The sequence below is a fragment of the Camelus bactrianus genome, chromosome 10, assembly GCF_048773025.1.
Source record: "Camelus bactrianus isolate YW-2024 breed Bactrian camel chromosome 10, ASM4877302v1, whole genome shotgun sequence".
Taxonomy (NCBI): domain Eukaryota; kingdom Metazoa; phylum Chordata; class Mammalia; order Artiodactyla; family Camelidae; genus Camelus; species Camelus bactrianus.
In genome coordinates this window covers 98980-115503 of record NC_133548.1, presented here as the reverse complement: position 1 = coordinate 115503, position 16524 = coordinate 98980, and the positions used below count along the sequence as shown (strand labels likewise).

General features: G+C 62.3%; 2 protein-coding genes across 12 annotated transcripts; both read right to left on the bottom strand.

Annotated features, from left to right (window-relative positions):
- Positions 1-416: 416 nt before the first annotated feature.
- Positions 417-6890, bottom strand: PGGHG (protein-glucosylgalactosylhydroxylysine glucosidase). 9 transcript variants are annotated; one of them, XR_012509427.1, is made up of 14 exons: positions 6734-6890; positions 6008-6291; positions 5446-5656; positions 4935-5370; positions 3912-4031; positions 3393-3524; positions 3057-3168; positions 2782-2854; positions 2556-2692; positions 2284-2438; positions 2064-2159; positions 1893-1990; positions 1607-1736; positions 417-1503 (listed from the first exon to the last, which is right to left on the bottom strand). XR_012509427.1 is itself a non-coding variant. In XM_074371251.1 (14 exons), the coding sequence occupies exons 2-14, from the start codon at positions 6264-6266 to the stop codon at positions 1448-1450; spliced, it is 2097 nt and encodes a 698-aa protein (XP_074227352.1). In that variant the 5' UTR covers positions 6267-6291; positions 6734-6890; the 3' UTR covers positions 417-1447. The 9 variants fall into 9 exon arrangements, 6 of the variants coding, with proteins under 6 accessions (XP_074227352.1, XP_074227354.1, XP_074227353.1 ...); XM_074371251.1 differs by having other exon boundaries at positions 1607-1818; XM_074371253.1 differs by having other exon boundaries at positions 1607-1818; positions 2284-2417.
- A 1641-nt stretch (positions 6891-8531) lies between these two features.
- Positions 8532-16301, bottom strand: NLRP6 (NLR family pyrin domain containing 6). 3 transcript variants are annotated; one of them, XM_074371245.1, is made up of 8 exons: positions 15837-16301; positions 14754-15040; positions 14458-14496; positions 12398-14153; positions 11381-11473; positions 10153-10323; positions 9908-10075; positions 8532-9427 (listed from the first exon to the last, which is right to left on the bottom strand). In XM_074371245.1, exons 2-8 carry the CDS (start codon positions 15037-15039, stop codon positions 9289-9291), a joined length of 2652 nt encoding a protein of 883 aa, XP_074227346.1. In that variant the 5' UTR covers position 15040; positions 15837-16301; the 3' UTR covers positions 8532-9288. The 3 variants fall into 3 exon arrangements, with proteins under 3 accessions (XP_074227346.1, XP_045368263.2, XP_074227345.1); XM_045512307.2 differs by having other exon boundaries at positions 11381-11476; positions 15837-16300; XM_074371244.1 differs by lacking the exon at positions 15837-16301 and adding an exon at positions 15389-15726 and having other exon boundaries at positions 11381-11476.
- Between the last annotated feature and the right edge of the window lie 223 nt (positions 16302-16524).

The following is a 16524-nucleotide window of genomic DNA, read 5'->3' as shown; positions in this document are numbered from 1 at the left end:
CCTGTCTGGGCCTCTGCCGCACTGCTGGAGGCTAAGGGAGAGCCCATGGGCGCCCCAGCAGGGCACAGGCACTATTCCGAGGACACTAGCCTGCACATTGGCCAGTGAGCTGCCTGGAGGCCACAGTCCCTGCAGTGGCACGGAGGCAGCCCTGTGACGCCGGGCCTCCGCCCACCCTCCTCACCCTCTCCATTGTGGGGCTTGGTCCCTCCAGCTTGTCTGCCCAGTGGCTGCTTCTTGGAGACCTGGGGCTAACTCTCTGAGAACAGCCAGGACGAAGGAGGGTGGAGACGCAGATGTGACGTCTCTACATGGGCAAGGTTCTGTGGTTCTGGCCCGAGTGGAAGGGAAACTGCCTCCGGTTCAAATCCTCCCTTTCAGGAGGGAGCCCAGCAGCGCCTCGCAGCAGACAAAGCTTGCCCAGCACTGAACTTTAATTCCTCAGGCAGATCTGGTGCCTTGTGCACGGCCTTCACCAAGATTTCAGGGCAGACGCCACCTGACCTCATCCTCGGGAGACCCCAGAGAGCCCAAGTCTGATGTGCGAAGGCCCTGGGGGGAGGGTGGGCAGAGCCTCGCTGAGGGCAGCCTGCGCAGGTCGTGGCCTTGAACTCACACACAGCTGGCCCAAGCCCTTCTGGCCGGTCAGAGGGAAATGCAGGATCCTGCTGGGTGTCCCACTCCGTCCCTTGTTGGCTGAGGGCAGGCATGTGACAGAGGCAGCCACTCGACCGAAGGGGCCCAGAGGCAAGAGGAGCCAGGACGGAGGACACTGAGGCCCCACAACAGCCCAGGGCACCTGGACCCTGCCACGCCTGCTGCTGCTGTGTGACACAGAAGGCCCTTTGCGGCAAAGCTGCGACTCAGGGTCCTGAGTGAGCCCACAGGAGACTGAGTCTTCCCCGACACCCCTCCTCCCTGCCGTCCACATCTGCCTACACCTGCCTCTGTCTTCTCTGCAGAACTGTTGGTCACCCCCCCAGCTCACCCTGTGGCGTCTAGGGAAGGGGCGCCAAGGGAGGGCAGGTGCAGGTGTCAGCCCGGAGGGGCAGGAGCAGACGTGGCTGCAGGGAAGCTGCCCGTCCATGGGGTTTAGGCTGGGGGAGGGGCGCCCAGGCTAGAGGCAGCGTCTTGAACTTAGGCCAAAGAATCCAGACTTTCCCTGGAACCTGTGAGTCTGGCTGCCAGGTGGAGGGTGGAAGTGGGTGGCAGGCCAGGAGGGCATCGGGGACGGGGGTGCAGCCGGCTGGGGGCACCTCCAGAGGGAGTGGCCAGAAGGGTTAGGGTTAGCCAAGAGCCCTGGCCGTCTGGGGGCAGGGGCAGGTCAGGGCCGGAGGAGGGACTCTGTGGGGCTGGAGGGGGTCTTGTGGGCTCTGGGGCAGGTGTCTCATGTAGTCCAAAAATCCTCCCAGGAAACTGTTGGAGCAGAACCTGCTGCCCCTGCTTCCTACAGGCGTGACCTCTGTATCCGGCCAGCTGAGCAGGGAAAGGAGATCTTGTGTCCTGCAGGGAGAGTGGGCGTTGTGGAGTGAGGGCACACACTGGGGGGCTACCTTGGGGGTCACACGTCCTGGACCCCTGAGTGGGTCTGGGAGTGGCTGCCTACCTGGGGGCAGGGGGAGCCGAGCCTGTGATGGCCAGAGCTCAGCCTCTAGTGGAGGGGCCCATGGACCTGACCGGGCCATGACCTCGACTGTCACAGAGCCCTCGGAGAAGGAAAAGTCAAGCTTGCTTCCCTGGTAGGAGATGCCAGCGACATACACTCCTGAGACTCCCGCAGGACACATGGGGTCGAAGGTCAGACCAGCCTGGGTGATCCTGGGGGAGGGGAAGCTTCTGTGCGGAGGGCAGGTGGCAGCAGACGATTGCCCTCCGCTGGCCACTGCACTCACCTGAACCCCGTGAACCCAAACAGTGCCGCTTGCAGGAAGCCCCCCATGCCCGTTAAGAAGTTCACGGCCCCCGACCCGTCTGCATTCTCCGTCCACACCTGCAGGGGGCAAGGCAGTCATACAAGGGGAGGGCGCAGTCAGCGTGTAGGTTGAGGCTGGGGCCAGGCAGACCTTGAAGGGCTCTGAGATGTTGGGAAAGCTCTTCTCCAGGAGGTCCCACGCCCGCCTGGCGTCCTTCAGCTCCAACCAGCCCACAGCAAACATGCTCTGGGGTCAGAGATCAGAGGACATGATGGGGTGAGGCCCACTGCGTGGGGAGGTAAGACCAGGCCAGTGGGGCGGGGCTGGGGCCGCGTGAAGACCACCACCCATCACCCCTCAGTCTCCTTACCCAGGTCATGGCCGGGCCCTGGGGGGATGTTACAGGCTCATAGAACTCCAGGTTTTTCTTGCGAACCTGAGGACTTAGGGGGAAGGGGACAGGGTACCCCAGCAGCACGACATCTGCCTGCTTCACCTCCTCTCCTGGGGGTGAGGGGACAGGTGCTGCAGATGGGGTGGGGGGAGGGTGGGGACAACTCTATTGGGAAGGGGGCATCCAGGGTGGAAACGAGGTCCTGTGGGAGGGGAGAGGGGCCTTGAAGGAGCTCGGAGTCCACTCACCAGGCTGGTACCCATCAAATTCAGGGTGGAAGTTCAGCTTCGGGTCAAAGGGCACCTTGATCTTATCAGCCACCACCAGCCACTGGTTGGGAATGGGCCGACCCAGGTCCTGTGCCAGAGCAGCAGCAAAGTGCAGGCTAGGAGCAGAAAGGGGACAGGGGGCTGCAGCCCCGGCACTCCTGCTGGCCCCCTGCAGAGTAGAGGCTGGGGGACTCCTGGGTCTGACCTGTTCTGGACCAGGACGTTGGTGTACACGGAGTTGTCAACTCCTGAATGATACTCATCAGGCGGCATGACTCCTGGGCACACAGTGCAGGACGATGTTTAGTGCAGGGTCTCAGGGCCCGGCTCCTGGTGCCGGCAGCCAGCATGGGGCTGGCAACACCAGGTGCCAGAAATCACTCTCCAGCCCCGCCCCGTGACCCTCCACTCTCCTGCCGCTTTCCCCTCCATCATCCACGTGCCTCCTGCCCCGACCTTCCACCTTCCTCACGCTCTTACCCTTCAGGTGGTACTTCTCGTCCCCAGGATTCCACTCGACACGGCTGCACCAAAACTCAGCCACGGCACTGACCACATCCCAGCCACCAGCCTCTCGGAAGAGCTGCAGGTCCTGGGGAGCAGGAGAGGATGGGCCAGAAGCCACAGGACCTGTGGTTCTAGCTCCCACTGGTCACTGCATTTCTTGCCAACACCCACCCTCTGAGTGCCCGGAAATGAACACCCAGCTCCGAGACACTCCAAGGGACTGGCCCCAGACAGGAAGTCAGGGCAGCGCGAGAGGGTGTGGCCCCGCTGGGTGGGAGGTCACACCCGGTGGGCACAGTGACCCCTCACCTGGGTGGCGTGGTAGTACAGCTGGAAGGCCAGCACCACGGCCCCGTTGATGTGGAGCTCCTGGGTCCCATAAATGGCCTCGGGGCACACCTCCAGGCCAGAGCCTGCGCTCTCCCAGGCAAACTTGGCTCCCTGCGGGGTTGGGGGGATGGAGCAGACTTGATGCTGTTCTCAGGGCCAGGGGTTAGCTGGCCCATTTCCTGATGCTGTCAGCCTTCAGCCATGGAGGGCAGACAGAGGTGGGGGACCCACCTGTCCCGGGTGCCCTTGTGGGGCCTGCTGCTCTGAGTCCCCACCATGGGCCAGGTGGCTTCTGTCTAGTTTCCACTGCGTGCTTGCCCTATGGCAGGGCCCTGAGTGGACCCCAGCCGGGTCCCAGTCAGGCTGTTCTTCCCACACGTGCATACAGGCTGGGGAATGTTGCTAAGCCCACCCGCAGAGGGGTCTGGGGTGAGGGATGTAGGCTTGGGAGGGCCATGGGAGGGGGCCCCATAGGCTGGGTGACCAGGTCCCCCTCACCTGGAAGCCCAGGTCCCGGGCATTGTTCAGGGCCCCGCCCAGTGTCCGGATGCGGTACTCCAGGAGAGCCCTGGCAGCCTCGGGGTGGAACATCAGGATATTGGGGAGCATCCAGAGGTCCTGTGAGCACAGCAGAGGAGTCCCTGGAGTGGAGCTCTCACCCCTCTCCCCCACCTTCCCTGGGGGCTCAAAGCAACCCCTGCTCTCACTGCCTCCTTGGCAGCCCCTCCTCCACTGCCAACTCGGGTCTGTCCTGGACCCTCCACCTGCCAACCACAAGGCCCCATCTGCAGCCCAGTTGCTCCTCAGGCCTGGTCCCCAGCCCAGCACTTCGTGTCCCCATCTGGCATCTGGGCTGGGGCCAGGATCTGGGCGTGGGCAGCCTAGGGAGTGGGATGGGGTGGGGGGCTACTCTGTTGCTCACTGGCTGCCTGACGAGAGGGAATGACTCAGCTTCTCTGAGCCTCACCTGTAAAGGGAGCCCCAGCACAGGCTCCTCTGGCACCAGGTGGCGTGGGAGCAGCACTCTGGACTCTCCCAAGCCCAGTGGTCACCCAATCCCTGCTGCCTCTGGGCCCCGCTCCTGTCTCAGGCCTCACCTTCCTCCACCCTCCCTCCACTCAGCAGCCACAGCTCTCTCCAGAACACACCTCTGTCCCTGTCCTTCCCCAGGCAAAGTGTCCGTGGCCTCCTCAATCCCTCTACGGCTGCTCTCCTGCCTCGGTGAGGGCACCCCTTGCCCTGGCCGGGTGCCATACACCCGCTTAGCTCTGGGCCTTTGTACCTTCTGGTCCCCTGGCCCGAATCACTCCTTTCCACCAAATGCCTACACATCCTTCAACTGAGACACTGCCTCCTCCAGGAAGCCTTCCCTCTGCCATGGTCCCTGTGCTTCCCCAGCCACAGCCCCTGTCCCAGGCAGGGAGAGGCAGCAGCAGTGCCCTGTCCTTAGCCACAGGACTCTCCTCATCTGTGTGCTGCTGGCCCTGCTGCAGGTGCGTGTCAGGGGTGAAGCGTGCCCACCTGGTCCCAGAAGACGTGGCCCCAGTAGCATTCCTCGCGGCTCCCGTTGGAGAGGCCCCCAGGGCTGAGGCCATGGCAGACATAATGCGGGGCACCGGGCTGGGGCAGGGCACTGAGCAGGTAGTAGAGGGCCCCACGCAGGGCCTGGCGCAGGGGCAGGGGCCCCACCACGTCCAGCCCACAGTCTGCCCAGAGCTGAGCCCAGGCCTGGGCATGGGCTGTGTAAAGAGTGCCCTGGGCCTGCAGGTGCAAGGCGTCGGAGAGGCAGGCCTGGGCCTCTGCTTGGCTGCCACCCACCACTGTCAGGAACTCCCATGTCCCCACCTCCTCCCCTTCCCTAAGAGTCAAGGCTGGGGGCACTGGTGACCACAGCATGTGCACCTCCTGCTGTGGCCCCCCCGGCTGCTCAGACGTGAGTGTGCGGCCGTACACGTACCTGCAAGTGCACGGCTGTGTCTCAGGGACAGGCTCCCTCCTCCAGCCACCCGGCCTGCCCCGGCCCCCTACTCACCGGGCTCCCTGGAAGTCAGGACCCAGATGCAGGTCCAGGTCCGGGCTTTCTGGGGAGAAGGCTGACTGCAGCAGCACTGTGACGGGCCAGCTTCCTGCAGCCAAGCGGGTGATGGACACACTGAAGGCCAGGACGTGAGGCAGTGTGCGGTGGGCATAGATGCGCTGAGAGGCCCGGAAGCGGGGGCCCTCCAGGGTGTGCAGAAAGGAGCCTGGGGAGGACACAGCAACTTGCACACCCCACTTTGGGCCACTGAGGACAGTTTCAGAGCTGCTGGCCTTTCTGGGCTGGGAGTGGAGTCCGTCTCTCCCCTAGTAAGGTATCTCTACCTCCAAGCCCCAGCTGCCTTGTCTGGGAAGTTACAGCTGCATAGGGGACCCCAGGCTCAGGCCAGTCCAGGAGGCCCACTGGGCTGAAGGCCTCACAAAGTGGCCTCTCAGTGCCTCCTTTTCTCTGGGAGTTGGCCATCCTGAGTGAGGAGGTGCCAGCACGGGACCTCTGTCAGTTCTCCATTCCCTGGGACAATGGTGGGGGCTGTGGGGGCAGGACAGGCAGTGGCTACCTGTGTTAGTGTCCAGGGCAAAGGTCTTGGTCAGCTGCTCTCCTGTCCCTGCAGGGACCTCCAGCTTGACATTGAGGGGACTGGGCAGAATGGCCCGGTGCGTGTCCCCACAAGCCCCATTGTACACGCCGCTCACATGCAGTGTATCATGATACACGCGTGTGCCCAAGTATGCGTTGGTCACAGTGGCCAAGAGCCGGGGGTCACTGGGCAGAGAATGGGCAGAGAATATGGTGGGGTTCTTGCCGGCATCCTCCATGGAAAGGCTTGCACAGTGGAGTGGCCTGGAAAAGGGGGGAGTCAGAGGCCTCTCAACGGCAGGGACTTCCTCTTCTGACTGTAAACCCTAAAACCTGCCTTGGAACTTGGCTGATGCCCCCACAGATGGTGGGAGAATTGTAGGCCCACCTGGGAAGCCCTGATTTTCCAGACCCCCCACTCTTAAGCCACCCCAGGAAACACCCTGAATCTTCAGGGATGCTCAACACCACCCCCCCAATATTGATCTCCATGGACCCAACTGAGACCACAGACTCCCACTTTAGGACCTCAATCCTAACCCTTCCAGCTCCCTCCAAGCCCCACACCCACGAATGGGTCTTGCTGGCCAGGAAGCGAGGAGGCCTCGGCCAGGCTGGGCCCGGGTGGGTTGTGTGCAGGAGTTCGGGGATGCAGGCTGCCGACGGCAGGCGGGGCTCCGGGGCTCGCCGCAGGCCTGCCGTGTACCTTGGCTCCAGCTGGGTCGGTGCCGCCCCTCTGGGACCGTAGAGAGAAGTCGCCTGCAGGGTTGAGTCTCCCGGAAGGCCGCGCGGTCCCCGCCCCAGGGCGGCGCGGGGCGGGAGGGAAGGCCGAGCCCCACCTCCGGGGCGGGGCCCGGCGGGCTGCGCAGCCTCCACCGTCCCTCCTGCCCGACCGGCGGACCAGTGCACAGGTCGGACTCGCGGGAACTTGTGCCAGGAGCCTGTTGGAACTTTGACCTGAGATTTCTCCAAGGGTGGATCTGAGAGGAACCGGGGCCTTCAGCTGAGGTGGCCCCTCTCCTGTCTCCGGCTCTTGCCTCTTTCCCTGAGCTTCCCCCCTCCCCCAAGGGTGACACTGGCCGTCCTCATCCTTCCTGCCTTAGTCCCGATCTCACTTTCTGGCTCTCCCCAGCCTCTCCTCTCATGCTCCGTCTCCCTACTTGCCCCCACCCCCACCCCCTGGAGGTCACAGGCCCTGGGCTATCTCAGCTTTGTGTAACCCTGGCCTGACCCGAATGACTGTACTCCGACCACACAGTGCCCCAGCCAGAGGCACTCAGATTGAACCCATCCCCTAAACTGCTCTTTCTGTGGCCTCCCTAGCCCAGGTGATGGTGACTTCACCTGTCCAGCTGCACAGCCCCCTCTGTCCCCACACCCACATCCATCCTCGAGTCCTGTGGGCCCTGCCTTCCCGGGTGTGCGGCTCTCACCAGCTGCATGCGCTGCCACCTGTAAGACCAGGCTGTCCTCCTGGATGAGTGCCTGCTCCTGCCCCTACAACCCTTGTCAGCAGAGCTGCAGCCACCCCGAGAGCGGTTAGGTTCTGCTCAGAAGCTGCAGTGGTGCCCTCACTGGCAGGACCCTGCACGCAGCCCCTCCCGACCCCACCCACCGCTGCCATCCAGCTTCCTTGCTGCTTCTGTGCCTGCCCAAGCTTGCTCTCCATTATGGATGGATGTGTCCCCCAAAGTCCACCCGGGAATTCGAATCCCCAACGTGACAGTACTCGGGGGTGGGCCCTCGGGACACAGCTAGGTCAAGAGTGGCAAGAGTGGGTTAGTGTCATGCAGGGAAGGACACAGCCAGAGCTGCTTCTGCAGCCAGGAGCCAAAGTGAATGGCATCTTGACCTTGGACTTCCCAGCCCCCAGAACTGTGAGAACCAACTTCTGTTGCTGACAAGCCCCTGGGTCTACGCATTCTGTTATCGCAGCTGAGCTGAGCTGACTGAGACAGGCCCCTTCTCGGCCTTCACCCTTGCTATTCCATTGCCCTTCCTCCAAGACGTCCTTGGGGCTTGCTCCCCACTCTCTTTCAGTCTCAACTAGGTTTCCCCCAACTCTTCACCCGGGACAGGAAGCCCCTGGCTCCACTCTCCTCCTCTTACCCTGCTTTCCCCGCCTCCACAGCAGCTATCAGCTCCCCAGAATGCCAGCTCCAGGTGGGCAGGGATTTTTTGTCTGTTTTGTGCATTTGAAAATAGATTATGGAAGGGGAATTTTGGGACATGTAGGGGCTGACCCCCAGGGTTCCCTCCCACCTGGACTGGGATCTCAGAAGCTGGCCGAGTGCAGCTGACTGAGCAGAGGAGACTTGAGGACGCAGGAGCTGTCCACTGCTGGCCTTGCCATCGAGGCTAAGCCTCACTTCAGAGCTTCCTGCCTCAGTTTCTTCGTCCGTGAAATGGGGCTAAAACTCCACCCCACTCAGATGGATTGGGTCCCAAAGGAAAGACTATGAGCACCTGTTAGGTGCCCGGCCAAGTGCAACAACCAACAAAAGTGAATCCAAAGAATTTATTTTCAGTGCCTGGGGCGCTGCCCACCACCAGTGCCATCACAACCCACATCCTGAGCTAAGGACCACTGCTCCATCTCTACTCCTGTGGTCTCTGTCCTGAAGACCTCAGACAGCGTGTGGACACCTCTGTACTCGGATCACACAGCCTCAGGGATGGCTTCATTCCTAATGCCAAGACCCAAATTCCTGAGGGACAGTGGCCTACCTACTTTCAGCCCAGGGCAGCCCTGCTTGATCGCCTGTGGCTGGGAGCAGCACTGTGGGGCTGTGGGAGCCCATACTGTGCCTGGGGGCAGGGTCAGTGAAGGGGTCACCCAGTGCTGGGATCAGCAGGTACAGGCCCTGCCATGGAAGGTGCCCAGTTGCTGGGAGCTCTCAGCCATCACTCTTGTTGCTGGGGGCGCCTATAATGGGGATGACTGGAGGGTCCCAGGAGAGGAAGGTAGGTGGAACAGCGGTGGGGGTTTGGGGGGAGGAGTCCCCTGGGTGTGGGGGACAGAGACATAACCTGTCCCCAGGGTGTGGGGGACAGAGACATAACCTGTCCCCAGGGTGTGGGGGAAGGGGCATGTCCTGGTCCTGTCCAGGGCCAGGTGAGGGGCCATGTCTGTCTGGGTCTCCCGTCTGCCTGTCCAGGACCCTCTGCTCAGAGCAGAGGGCAGCATCCTCTCGCCCCTGGACTGGGGAGGACTACTCCGTGGGGCTGACAGAGTCCTCCGCAAGCCTGGCCTTCAGGGCCTCAGAGGGTACTGTTGAATCCTTTGGGAGGCTCGGGGTGGCTGTCCAACATCGGGTGCGTGATGACCAGTCCTGGCTTTGCTGTCCCCAGGGCACGCAGTGCTTGCAATGACTGCTCGCTCAGGTCCATGGAGGTGAGGCTATAGCCACGGGCAGAGGACAGAAGTCGGGGTTGGCGGGGGGAGGAGGCCAGGGCTCTGGGGAGGCAGTGACAGGGGAGCGGGTGTGGGGATAGTGATGGAGCTGTTGACCTGGGTCATGCCAATGGCACACAGTGACAAGAGGTGGCCAGTCCGGGGGATTGTCAGAAGATGGGGGTAGTGGGCAGGGACTAGGGGCCAGAGCCTCCGGGGGAGCAAGAGAGTGTTGGGATCACTGGCCCAGACTGTGGCCAAGGGCAGCAGACAAAAGATGGATATTTGGTGTGGCAGAGTGGTCAAGGCCAAGGGCTGGGGCCAGGGGTTTGGAGGGTGAGGCTCCAGGGGCTGGGTTTCAGTGAGGCCACTCAGGAGGGTCCTGGGAGGGGCTCCTCTTTAGGGTCCGGGGGAAGCCCCTGGCGCCCACCCCAGCCCAGGGTTGACAGTCTGTGTTCCCAGCACCCTTCCCACCCCTCCTTCTACCTGAGGGTCTGCAGGCGGCATCCTGGGTACTGCAGGGCAGCACACAAGTAGGTCACCATGGGTCCCGACAGCTGGCAGCCACTGAGATCCAGGGTGGTCAGTGCTGGGCTATGCTGGAGCACGCCCACCACGTACTGGAGTGCTTCCTGGAGGCCGGGCTGCTGCACCCTAGTGGGAGGGTTGACTTCAGGAGCTGCTGTAGGAGCCGCCGCCCCTCCCTTGGTCCCTTCCAGGCCGAGCCTCACCTGAGCGTCTGCACCCGGCACTGGGGCCAGGCCAGGCCCTCACTCAGCACACGCAAGCCGGCCTCGCTGAGGCTGTTGCAAACAAGGCCCAGGTCCGTCAGGGCAGGGGCCTCCCTCAGGGCCTCAGAGAGGTCTCTGCAGACCAAGTCGGGGAGTTTGCAGTGGGACAGCCTGTGGTCAAGAAGTACAGGAGTCTGTTTGCCTCTTGGCTACTCCCCAGCTGGGCAACTGCCTCTCCCTGGGGGCCGAGGTGCAGTACGCAGATGGTTTGGCGCCACACCTGTCTCCCTGGGCCCCACAGAGCTTCTCCCGCCCTTTGTCACCATGACTATCCCTGGGGAGCCATGACCATGTGTGCAGTGGCTGGACGGCACCTCCCAGTTTCCCTCTGTATAGTCTCCACGAGCTTTCGGACGAGCTGATAAGAGCCCTTACCCTCGCCCTGTCTGACTCCCTGCGACCACCGCTTGGGGACAGGTGGGCAGAGCTTAGTCAGCCCGTCCCTGACAGCTGGTAGTTGTGTCAGTTCTGCTTTTTTGCTGTTATAAGTAATGCTGTGATGAACATCGTTATGCATGTAGTTTAGCGGCAGAATTGACGGCCCACGTGAGCTGGTCTCCGTCTTGGCTCCCTGTGTGTCTCTGTCAAGCTGCGTCACCGTGTCAGCGTCGACATGTGACTACCTCTTTGGCCGTGCCCATCAGTGCACGCTCCTGCCTTCTTGCTTACTTTCCGTACTTGATGGTAGCTGACAGCAATTGGAAAGGTGACGTACTAAGTCCTGCCTCACTGACTCTCACATCCACCTTCTGTGGTGGGAGCTTCTGGGCTCCATTTCCCGGGAGAGGATGAGAATCAGGCAGACTGGCCCAGAGCCTGTGCCTGAGCACCTTCCACAACTGCTTCTAAGAGTCCAGAGGGACCTCCCGGCAATATCCAGGAACACTGGCAGCCTTCCTCGGGAGGAAAATACATTCTGGCCAGCTTCATCCCTCCCTCAGAGTGTTTAGCTGTACCCCACTCAGACTGGAGCCAAATCCTCCATCCTAACCAGCACCTGAGCTGTGATGGAGTTCCGCCTTCCCTCCTCTGTCCCGTGTGGGCAGAGCCTGTCCACCCCGGCACAGGACACCAGAGGACACAGATTCTCAGCCTGTTCCCTCGGCTGCCCCCAGACAGGGCCACACCTCTGTGCCTTCCAGGGAAGGGGATGGGCATGGTCACTCACGTCAGGCTATTTAGACCACACTGTTGGTCCATCATGGCCTCGCAGAGTGGACGCAGTGGAGAGCCCAAGGGTTTTCTTATGGTGGCTTGAGAGCTACTAAGAGAGAAAAGAAGGTGAAGCCTCCTGGCCCCTTCTAACCCCTCACTCCTATCAAGACCTCCTTCCTGTGGTCCCGAGGTGTTGCAGCTGCTTCTGCCCTCACCCCAAGATGGGCCAGGACCCCTCCTCCCCCTTCAGCCCAAACCCAGAGTGAAACCACTCATCTGTGCCCCCACGCATATGTCTCCTCACTGAAGCTGTCTGTGTGAGTCCCGTGGGGCATGCCACCTGCATACCCAGCGTGGGCCTGTCCTTGCGCCTGCAATGGGCCTCCTCAGCCCAGCCCCTGTCAGTGTCCTGACATGCATTCTCCCAGCAGATGCTGAGCACCCAGGTCCAGTGCTGGGCTGGAATTAAGTGCACAGAAAAATGGCACAGGCTTTGCCTTGGAGGACCTCAAGGGCTGGTGGAGGAGGCAGGCATGGGCAGATGTCACGGCATGCAGTAGTCAGTGGGGCACTTCTGAGGCCAAAATGGCCTCCAGCCAGTTGGGGGAACCTGGAGAGACTTTGAGGATAGGCAGTGAACAGAGTGCTCTGGATGGAGGGAACAGCAGGTGCAAAGGCTCAGGGCACAGCAGGCATGGCGTATTCTAGAACTTATTATGAGAAAACATCGTGGCAGAGGGGAGTGTGGGTCAGAGCCACGTTTTGGTGCTGGGAGGTTTGCCTTGGATACGGATGCTGGGGGGTGAGTATGGTGAGGACCCCTGGGGAAGAAGATGGACACCAGGAGGCGGCCTTGCAAGGGGGTGGGGAGAACCAGTCCTGAAGTCGTGCCTCTCCTCTGGTGGAACAGGCATCAGGTCTGGACACACTCCCCAGGCCCAGATGGACACTCAGGTGATAAGCATGCACTGACATGCATGACCCACACAGAAGACCTGCAAAAGAGGGCATCCCTGCCCTGGAGACTCACGAGCTCCCACCCAGGCTGCCCTGGAGCCGCTTCATTAGGCTCTTCTTTTTCTTCTCCTGTGCAGCGGCCAGCCTGCAGCTAACCAGCCGCAGTGCCTGTCCCGCTGGGCAGCACCGAATGCAGTAGCTCAGGACGGCCAGATCCATTCGACTCAGGTGCACTCGCTCCAGGACCAGCTCTGGGAGGCCACGCAGGGCCTGGCACACGAAGGCATCCTCCTGGGTCTCATAGAGGCAGTACAGCAGCTCCAGCGGGTAGTTGAGCTCCTCGCCCTCCTCCTCCTCTGGCTCCTCAGCGCCCTGGAGCACTTGGGTCTTCTCCGTCCCCTCTGTCACCCTCCTAGGGCAGTCCTGACCCTGGTCCTGCACCCACCTCAGGACATCCTGCTTCACCCGCTCTGAAACTGCGCAGCCAAAGTGGCGCTCAATGTCCTGCATCCTCTCCGTGCTCAGCAGTCCGAAGAGAAAGCGAATAGTGAGCGCGAGGTGGCAGCGCAGCTCTGCGTCCCCCCGCAGAAGTGCCCCTACGCCACCAAGGGGTGCCCTGGGGGCCCCTTCGTCCTCCAGCAGGTAGGACAGCGCAGCAAAGAACTCCTGGAAGCTCTGGTCCATGAACTGGTAGGTGACCTCGGTCTCCAGCACTCCTGGCAGCTCCTTCCTGCTGAGAAACAGTGTCTGGACTTTGGAGCCACGAAGCTCCAGTCGTTCCAGGTCCTTCTCGGAAAACTGCGCCCTGCGCCGGAGGACGCCTTCACGGGCCAGGCGGGACAGCTTGCGCAGCTCGTCCTGCACCCGGCGCCCGTCCGCAGCGGGCGCGGATCTCAGGACGCTGGAGATGAAAAGCAGGTACACTGACGTGGTGGTTTTGGAGGTGCGCGACAGGTCCTGGCCGAGCTCGAGCTGCTGGCGCAGCACGGTGCACACGATCCAGCACACGAAGGGCACGAAGCACAGCGAGAACAGGGTCTCATTCTCCTTCACGAAGCGGTAGGCACGCTCCGCCCTCCACTCATCCTGGAAGAACTTGTAGAAGTACTTCTTCTTGTCCTTGTCGGAGAAGCCGCGCACCTCGGCGCACTGCGGTGAGCACAGACGGCCCTGCAGCTTCCCGGGGGCGGCGCCGCGTGTGGTCACCAGCAGGCGGGCCTCAGGCAGCAGCACCTTGCTCAGCAGGCCGCCCAGCACCCCTGCGGCGCTCGCGACTTCAAAGGGGTCTATGCAGGGTGCGGTCTCGGCAGACCCCAACGCCGGCAGTTCATCCACGCCATCCAGAATGAAGAGCAGCCTCTCGGACTGCGCTAGCATCTGCCTCACCGGCGCGCTGCGATCGGGGCACTGGTCTAGGATGAGGTCGGCCAGGCTGCACGTGCCCGGTCGCTCCAGTAGCTCGCGGCAAGGCATGAAGAAGGCGAAGTCCACCTGGCCGTGGTACAGCTTGCCCGCCGCCCAGTCGTACAGAATTTTCTTGGCCGCCATGGTTTTGCCGATGCCCGCCGGGCCCTGCAGCACCACGGTCAGCGGTCTCTGGCCCTCCTCGTCCCGTCGGAACAGGCGATTGAAGGTGTGCGTGTCCGAACGTCGGGCGCGTTCCCTCTCCGGCTCCTCCGCAGGCTCCTGAGCCGCGTGCTCCGGGACAGCGCTCTCGGGCGCGATGAGCAGCTTGGTGAAGCGCTTGGTGATCTTCACGGAGCGGGCGTTCCTCTCCTTCACCTTGGCGTGCTGCCGCAGCACGTGCTCTCGGTATTTCTTCTTGTACTCTGGGGGTAGGGAGGGGAGGGACAGAGGAGAGGAGAACCGCGGGCCGAGGATGAGACGGGCTGTGCCGGCCGACCCTCTGGGGCCCTTTGCCCTCCCCACCGGGCTCAGTCCTCAGTTTCCCCTGTTGCACCATCGCCTCCCCCCACCCCGACCCTCACTCCCGCCGGCCTTCGCACACCCGCTTCTCCCTGGGACCAGCTGTTGGGAACCTCCGAGAGGCGTCGAGGGCACTCGTGAGCCAAGCCCAGTGCTCACGGCCCCAGGACAGCTCGGGACTTCCCCCTCCCACCTAGAACGACCTACCAGACACGGAGAGCAGCGCGGAGGAGCTGGGGCCGAGCCCTGGAAGGGAGAACTAAGGTGAGACCCCCTCACCAAGTGTGCGGTGTGGGGCGGGGCGCAATCGGGGGTCGGGGCCTCACGCAGGATTCCAGCCCCGAGACCCGCGAATTTGTGGGTGAAATGTGCCCAGGCCGGAGGCGCGTCACTGCTTTTCTGGGGAAGCAGAAGGAAGGGGGCCTTTGGCCAGGACTCTGCACAGGCAGGAGAAAGGAGGGGCAGGGACCCAGGGAAATCCCCACCCCCACCCCCACGCTCACTCTGCAGCCGCTGCTCCTTGAGCCTCGCCGCCACGTCGCGCACGTCCGCCCTCTTCAAGGTCTTTCGGGCCACGTCCAGCGCGGGCTCTGGTCCGTAGAAGTTGATCAGCTCCTCCGCAAGGTCCACGGCGTTCGCATTCTCCAGCCGCCCCCAGGGAATGCTGCGGCCGTCCAGCGGCGCGTCCCGCAACTTGTGGCGGAAGCGCTTCAGCTGCTGCTGGCTCAGGTCTTCGAGAGCAGCCAGGAGCAGCTCGCGGGCAGCGCCAGAGGCAGCGCCGGGCTCCATGCTGCGGGCGGGCGCACGGCGTTAGCACCTGTGCTGCGCCCCAGTGACCCTTGTCCCTCCCTGCCGCCCCCGACCCCTACGCGGGGCGCCCAAGATCCGCAGGGTCTTAAACGCGCTCGCATCTCGCCTGGTGGCTCCAGGCCAAGCTTGGTAGCGCTCCAGGGGGACGGTCGTCCTCCCCTCCCAGGACTCCCACCAGGAGATTTGCTCCAAGGCGTTCCATCGCTTTGCCACCGACTGTGTCGCGGCCTGGTGGTGAAGTGGGGTTACTCCCCGGCAGGCGCTGGCCGCCGCTGAACCAAGCCCCTGGGAGCTCCTTCCTGCTATGCACCTCCCTTCCCGTTGGTACCTTCCACGGGTCCAGGTCAAACGCCCCAGATGAGTTGTCTACAAAGGCCTGTGCTCTCCCCTCTCCTGCGTCTCCCTCCCTTCCCTCCATTCTCTTCCCTAGCAGCCTGGAGCAGAGCTGGCCTCAGCAGGGGGCCAGAGTTCCCCCTCTGGCCCACGCTGTGTTCTTGAATTCCCCAGGACACCCATGCTCACTGCACCCTTTGGTGGGGCCCAGCCTGGGGGCCTTGTACCAGCCACTGAGACTGAGCCCCTGGTGGGAGACAGACAGCTACAGACACCCTCTGGGGGATGGAGTCCCTAGAATCCTGAGCCTGGGGTCAGCGGGGGAGGGTTGTGTCTAAGGGGGTGGGGAGTGAAGTCCCAGAGAGTCAGTAGGGTGAGGCAGAGGACCCAGAGGGCTGAGACCAGCTAATTCCCAAGTGACTGTTCTGAAAGCCAGCACTTACCTGGAGCAGGAGGCCTCTGGCTGGTCCACAAAGACTGGCCCCTAAGTCTAGCACTCAGGAACAGAGGTGGGGATCAGAGAAGTGACCCCTGCCCAGGCTAACTGGAGTCAAGTCCTAGGGAGATTGTCTAGTCCCGTCCATGCCCCCAGACCCAGGTGCTCTAGTTCAGGCAACACTGAGATGTTCGGCAGTCACCAAGCTCCCAAACTCAGGCACTATGGCACCTGCATACCACCAGCCTTTAAGAGCTCTGCTCAGTGACCTTTGATTTTCTACCGTTCCATGTTCTCTGAAAACCAGTGGGGTGTGGCAGCAAGGCATGGCTGTGAGCAGGTAACTGCAGAACAAGGTGGGCTGCATGGAGGAGGTGGCTGACTCAGAACAAGACCTTAAAGTTTAAGGCCTCAAGACAGATTAACTTCTGAAGACAAGAGTGAGGGAGGGTCTCCTAGGTAGAGGGAACACTGAGAACAAAGGAAGGATTTGCACGGTGTTGTCAGGGAAAGGAAAGTTGTCACCTAGGGATCAAGAAATAATGGGACAGGGAAGAGTTCTGTGGTTTCCCAAACCTGGCTGGAGCAGGCTGATGGGAAGAGGTTTGGACCTGAGGAGTATGTGTGACTGACAAGTGGCTTCGTGTGACCCCATGAATGTGGGCTTCTATTGACAGTGTCTGCCCATGTGAAAT

Excerpts from the sequence above, each read along its gene's own strand:
- PGGHG (XM_074371251.1), bottom strand. The coding sequence starts at position 6,266 with ATGGAGGATGCCGGCAAGAACCCCACCATATTCTCTGCCCATTCTCTG. Across the intron at positions 2,160-2,283 it reads AGGGCCCGGCCATGACCTGG|AGCATGTTTGCTGTGGGCTG; the intron begins GTAAGGAGACTG and ends CTCTGACCCCAG. Across the intron at positions 1,504-1,606 it reads TCGGCTCCCCCTGCCCCCAG|GACACAAGATCTCCTTTCCC; the intron begins GTAGGCAGCCAC and ends CTCTCCCTGCAG.
- NLRP6 (XM_045512307.2), bottom strand. The coding sequence starts at position 15,039 with ATGGAGCCCGGCGCTGCCTCTGGCGCTGCCCGCGAGCTGCTCCTGGCT. Across the intron at positions 14,497-14,753 it reads CAAGGAGCAGCGGCTGCAGA|GGCTCGGCCCCAGCTCCTCC; the intron begins GTGAGCGTGGGG and ends TCTCCCTTCCAG. Across the intron at positions 14,154-14,457 it reads CGCGCTGCTCTCCGTGTCTG|AGTACAAGAAGAAATACCGA; the intron begins GTAGGTCGTTCT and ends CCCTACCCCCAG.